Below are 6000 nucleotides of genomic sequence, written 5' to 3'. Positions count from 1 at the left end.
TCTTTGAACAGTTTTACACAGTGAATTCTGTTCAGTCAGCTGAGGGGGGAAATGAAGTACAAATAGCAGCAGGCAAGTGAAGGCTAAAGCAAGCAATCCAGTTCTTCCGTTCATAGACTTTCATTAAAAAAAAGTCCCCCTTCCCATCTTGATTTTTTTAAGCTCCTCTGCATCCAGGATTACAACTTCCATCCAGCCTATCCAGCCCCCTTTGTTGGCCTCATTTTCCTTGTGGGGAAAATAGTCTGGCAGAGGGCGAATTGGGGAATCCTGCACCCCACCCTTTCCTAAAGTAGGATTGGTAGATCCACAGCGCCTCCCTGTGGGTAGATGTAGTAGCGACTCCTTGGAACTTTCAGGACAGACTTGAAGGAGGAGAATTATAAAGTAGGCAGTTACTGTTTGCTGGAGGACAGAGGCTTTCAGCAGGACAAACCTCTGCCACACCCGATTGGTTCCTTCTCTTCACTCAAAAATTAAGGAAAGGCAAGTAGTCTCCTTTCCCTGAACATGCAGAACCCCTCCTGAAAGCAAAGGAGAACGAGAAATTTAATTTTACAATTTTTCCCCCAAAGGAGCTTTGATGATCTTGTTGTTTCATAGGTAAGCTGAATGTGTTCTAGTCCTTCTCTTGCTTTTGTTTTAATAGCCTTCAGAGGAAAGTTAAGTTTGGGAAACAGTTAATAGATGTTTCTTGCATGCACAATTAGGCATATTGTGTTGCAGCACCAGCGGTAAAGAAGCATGAATTATGCCATACTTTTGATGCATGCCGCAGTTCACAGAGGCAGACTAGGTCTGCAAGGACTGGACTGGCTTGTCTTGCTATTGCTTTCACAAAGCCTCTTTCTCAACAGAGGTTATCCAGAGGAAGTTTGCATTTTCTGTTCTTGCTATGTCTCAAGGAAAATTGAGATCCGGAAAAATGCTTTCTATTTAAGACAGCAAGGCCAGGAATATCATTCATAGTAGTGATGAAAAGGAGTTTTATAACAGCTTGTGGGATTATAGTAACCTGGACTGCCCACAACAATTGCTGGACCAAAAACATTGTTACTTTGATTCTGCTGAAGGATGGGGCACTATTGGATCAACACTTTTGGCCCATCAACTATAGCCCTGTTAGTAAGTAGTGTTCACATTGTAATAGTCTGTGAATATAATTAGATGCTCGTGATTTCTATCTGGCTAGAAAATATCAATTGCTCTTAAAAGACAGACACTTTTCTCCTTTTAATATTGCCACTGTAACTTTACCTGTTTCCACAGATTTGCATCGATAATGTGGAGTTCACAGACTGGCTTAAGTTACTTTCTTGATTTTACTTTACTGATCAATGTCCAGTGCCTTTAAAGAGCATACTGTGGTTTCCAAAGGTGGATTGTGTATGTGTTTGTTGCTAGAACTGTGGTACCACCGTAATTTGCTAATAGGCATATTCAGTTCTTCAGTGTTATATCATGAAGACAGATTAAGCAGAAGACTCATGAAACTAATGGTTTTGCTCCTTTGTTGCTGCAGGAGACTCTTGACATCTGTCACTAACAGTGCAATCCTATACAAGCCTCAATAGTAAGTCCTTTTAGGTTCAGTGGGACTTACTTCCAGGTAAGCATGTATAGGATTGCAGCCTAAGCCAATTATATTTGCACTGTTCTCTTTCGAAGTAGGATATGTAAATAAGAGACAAGCAGCACTCCAAAGTTGTGGGGAGGAGGGGGAGTAATCTGTGTTGGTTTTTGTATCTTGGACTCTCACTGTGGATCTTGGTGAGGGTGTGAAGTAGCGAAGAAACAATTACTCTTGCTCCTTTCACACAGAGCCCATGAGCCAGGTTTGCAAAAAGAGAGACAGTGGTTGATGAAGCTGTTACAAAAGGATCTGGTTTTTCTCTTCCATTCCTTGATCTGGTGGATGGCTGAGGCCTGGACGCTTCTAGGGCTGCAAATGCACCTGAATACTTTGCCTAGTATTGTGAGCGCACAACTGAGTAAAAGGTGCAACAGAACTTTCAGTTAAATCAGAATCTAATGTCCTCTTAAGGAGCACACAGAAAGCAACCGTGGAGGGCAGCTGAAAGATAACTTAAATCTTCATGTACAGTATACATAAATGTACTGTGATAGAGAAGGCATTTAAGGACCCAGTTCTGTAGTAAAGAAAAAGTCTCTTGGCATGAAAAATGAGGTGAAGGATTTCCATTGTAGGTATCCATAGTAAGTCCCTTTTTAATATTTACTGTATGCTTCCGTTACGCATTTTAACAAGTTAGGTATGTTTTTATGATGCATGTACTCATATATGTTCTTTCTGAGTCAAGTACTCGTGTACATTCTGTCTTTGTGAGGCCTTTAATGCTGCCAGCCAAGCTTCTCTGTAATTCTCTAAAACTATATTTTTTTCTTTATAAATTACCTTTACATTTCTATCATATTGTGTTTTAGTTTTCTCAAAGTATCCCAGTGTTTAAAGCCACCTATGTACTATGAATAAATTGTGAATGGTGTGAGTGAGGTGTGAATGTTTAGCTTAGGAAAGAACACTCTGCTACCAGGAAAGAAGCTACAGGCAATGTTAGCTTCATCACACAGACGGAATGCAAAATGGAACTGGCCAAATATGCCCGTGAAAAGCCTAAGAAGCCCAATCTCCTTGGAACTACAAGGAGCAGTGCCCAGCCAGGGCCCTGTAAGAATGACCTCAGTCTGGAAGAACACCACAAGGTCAGCACATACCTAGCCACTAGCATTACAGGACTCACATCTCTCTGACCATGTGCCTGTGGTCAAGATAACAAAGAGGGTGAAAGAAGATGACTTGAGCAACTTGTCCCCTGATATCTGGGAAGTGCGGGGGGGGAGAGAGAGAAGAATATAAGTCAGCAGAATAAGTCCAGAAGACAGCATCTTTTAGCAAGATGTGGGACAAGACTCTGTATCCACCCAGAGCAGCATGATGCACCTGAGAGTCCCTCTCCTTTATCCTTCCCCTCCCTCTGAACTCTTAGGCTGGCCACCTAAGCAGTCAGAGCATCTGTCCCTGGTACCTATCCCTCTGCAGAGTCTCTTAATGTGTGGCTGTGCATGTGCATGGTAAGGTGTGTTTGTGTTAAAGTGTGTTTTTTTAATTGTATCAATCAACAGCATTTTTCACTTTCCCCCCATATGTAACAATCTTGCTAAGTTATTTAAGGTTGGGCCTTATGCACTTTTCCTCTACAGAGAAATGTATGCATTCTGCAGTGGCATTAGTTGGGTTTGCCTACAATGCTTGATGTGCGCATGTGTGTGTCTTAAGATCACATTTCTTTGAAATTCACTCAGCGTATTCACCAGAGCAAAGCTCTTCCATTGGCCACACCTGGAGGGGGAACAGATCAATCTGCTGATCAGTTGTGAAATCATTTTGAAGCTGAATTTAAAAAGGGGGGGGCAAACCAGCTGCTCCTACCAGGTTTTACAGTAAAAAGGGGCAGAGTTTGACTAGCATCATGTGACCCTGTTTTCAGAAGAGATTGGTGGAGATGCACTGGAACTGGCAGAACAGTGAGTGTGTTTCTACTCAGTCACTTAAATAGAACCCACTCGGAGTACAGAAACAATGCAGTTTAGGGAACCTGGTGTCATAAGGGTACAGTGATTTAGGGAGCTAAGCCAAAGGATTGTGGATGCTTAATGTGCTGTTCTGCAAACACCATGCTTGTTTAACCCCAAGGAACCGAAGGACTGTGAACACAGTTAACCAGTTCTGTACAGCCAGAGGATGTGAACAGCGGAAGACAGGCTCAGATATTTAACACAATTACAACATATTGCTTGCAAGTTCCTCTGATATACCTCGGTGCCAGGGTTTAATGAGAGTCAAGTCATGAGGAGAATCCATAGCTCAGTGATGACCAAGAACAGGCTTTACTTGCAAAAGCTCCCAGGTTGCATCTCTGACCTCTTCTAGTAGCAAAGCTGGGCAAGACTGAAGAGAGCAGAACCTAAAATGTGCTTCCTGTCAGGGATGGAATTATCAGCTCAGCTGATAATAGGGCCATTATAGAGTGTCTTTTAATATGAAGACCACACATGTTAGTCTAACCCTCACTGCTTAAAATCTCTCTCTCATTTAAAAATTTAAATTTAGCCACCTTTTATTTGCAGTCTTTGGTTCTTCTTATGCTTTCCTGTGGAAGGTTAAAATGCATTTTGGTCCCTGAATGCATTAAGATTTAGCTACATCTCTTCTGACTATACATGTGTTTAGGATCAGGGCTAAATATCTGGTAACCACTCACTAATACAGCAATCCTATACACATATATTCACGTACTCCCAGGTACGCATGTATAACCTTGCAGTCTAATACCTACAATTATACCAAAAAATTATTTGCTCACATCAATGTGAATATACTGCATACCCATCCCAAATAAGGTGCCTAATAATTCTAGTCTTTAATAAACAACAGAATCAAGAGTTGCTAACTTCTTTGGAATCAGTAAGACAGGCACTCAAGAATCAGTGACTTTAATATTTAAGCACAGCTACTTAGATGGATTAGATAATTAAGGGGAAAATATAAAAGCCCATTTCAAACTACTGTGCAGGCCACATATAGTGAACTCATCTGCACTTGGGCCCTTGGTCCATTAGCTATGATTCAGGTTATACCTGAGGCTATGATTCCGCCCGCCCCACACTTCCTGTGTTTTGTTTCTTTCACCAATACCTGGGCAGCTTCATCCGCCACCACTACATTCAACCACTTGCTGGGGTGCTTCAAACTTGGCTGTCTGTTCCCCAGGAAGGACTGCAGTGGGCTAATGGAACAGGCACAACCAAGGAGAGCCTGCTTGGTTCGTTTCTTCCTGGAAAGAGTTGCACTCCCAGGCTTCACTTCAATAAAAGGGTTCACCCGCTCTAGCTAGGTTGAATCTCGGTAACTTCATGTTAGGGTTGTCACTCCAAGCCATTCAAGAAACTTGTCTAGGAAATGAAATAAGAACCTCTTGAAATGTTGTACTGTGTGTGTCTAATGCCTTAGTCAACTCATACTGAGACTATTCTGTTGGCTTTATCCTGACAGGACTCAAAGTATACAGTGAAGTTGCTGAGATGTTCTCAGAAGCTGTTTTAGCTGTACTGCTGTACACAACCCTGGTGCCCCTCCATGCTCAAAATGATGAAGATGTGGTTGTTGGAGCTTCATCCTGTTTAGGTAAAAGCACAGTTTTAAAAGCTTCTTTGCCTATTTCATTGCCATTTATCTCCACCTCTTCCCCTCTCCCCCCCCCCATATCTATTGAAAATTCTTTGTTGACTATAGTTATACAAATTGAGGTTATTGAGTGATCTCTTTCTAGCCAATGAGGTTCTCTTATCTTTAGGAAGTCAATTTCCACTTCCACAGGGTCTCTCCCAAGTGTTCAGACATTCACAGTAAAGGAAAGTGAAAAGTGGAATAAGAGGCTGAAGGAAGAGGTGGCTTTGTCAGCAGACCCAGGGCAGACCAAGCTGCCCCTGACTACCTCCTCCACACAGCACTTGCCAGTGAGGACATGGGACCCTCCTCACCTCTGCTTGCCACTTAGGGTTAGTGGCCAACTTCTTCTGTTCCATCTTACCTCACTGGCCACTGTTGTTATTTGTTTTGAACCTCATTTTCCATTTTGTTGCCCATTCATTCATTTTGGAGAGGTCCTTTTTGTAGCTCTACCTAGCCACATTCACACCATACATTTATTCCACTAGGCTTCTCCCAAAGAATCCTGGGAAGTGTAGTTTGTGTGAAGGGTGCTGAGAGTCAGCAATGAGAATGCAACTGTGTGGATGGGTGATGTGGGCTTGGAAACTAGTTCTCTCTGGGATGTCAATGCACGAAAACTGGTTATTCAGAGGGACTGCGAAAAAAACCTTGAGGAGAGAACTTTATAGAGACACGGTTTCCCATTCTTTTGAATGTATTCATAAAGGGGTTCCTGAGTTCTAGCATCCGAGCATACAGAAACCCTT

The 6000-nt window shown here is 42.4% G+C and overlaps 1 protein-coding gene across 3 annotated transcripts in view; it reads left to right on the top strand.

The window, feature by feature from the left end:
* The first annotated feature begins 398 nt into the window (after positions 1 to 398).
* Positions 399 to 6000, top strand: part of COL6A2 (collagen type VI alpha 2 chain) — a 62637-nt gene continuing 57035 nt past the window's right edge. For 2 of the 3 annotated variants that reach the window (XM_061607635.1, XM_061607637.1), the window contains exons 1-2: positions 399 to 603; positions 5075 to 5206. In XM_061607635.1, the coding sequence (XP_061463619.1) occupies positions 5104 to 5206 (103 nt within the window). In that variant the 5' untranslated portion in view covers positions 399 to 603; positions 5075 to 5103. The remainder of the gene's footprint in view (positions 604 to 5074; positions 5207 to 6000) is intronic. The other variant, XM_061607636.1, reaches the window with a different exon arrangement.

The sequence above is a fragment of the Rhineura floridana genome, chromosome 2 (assembly GCF_030035675.1).
Source record: "Rhineura floridana isolate rRhiFlo1 chromosome 2, rRhiFlo1.hap2, whole genome shotgun sequence".
NCBI lineage: Eukaryota > Metazoa > Chordata > Lepidosauria > Squamata > Rhineuridae > Rhineura > Rhineura floridana.
The sequence above is the reverse complement of the archived record's forward strand: the minus strand, read 5'-3'. Positions and strand labels throughout refer to the sequence as shown.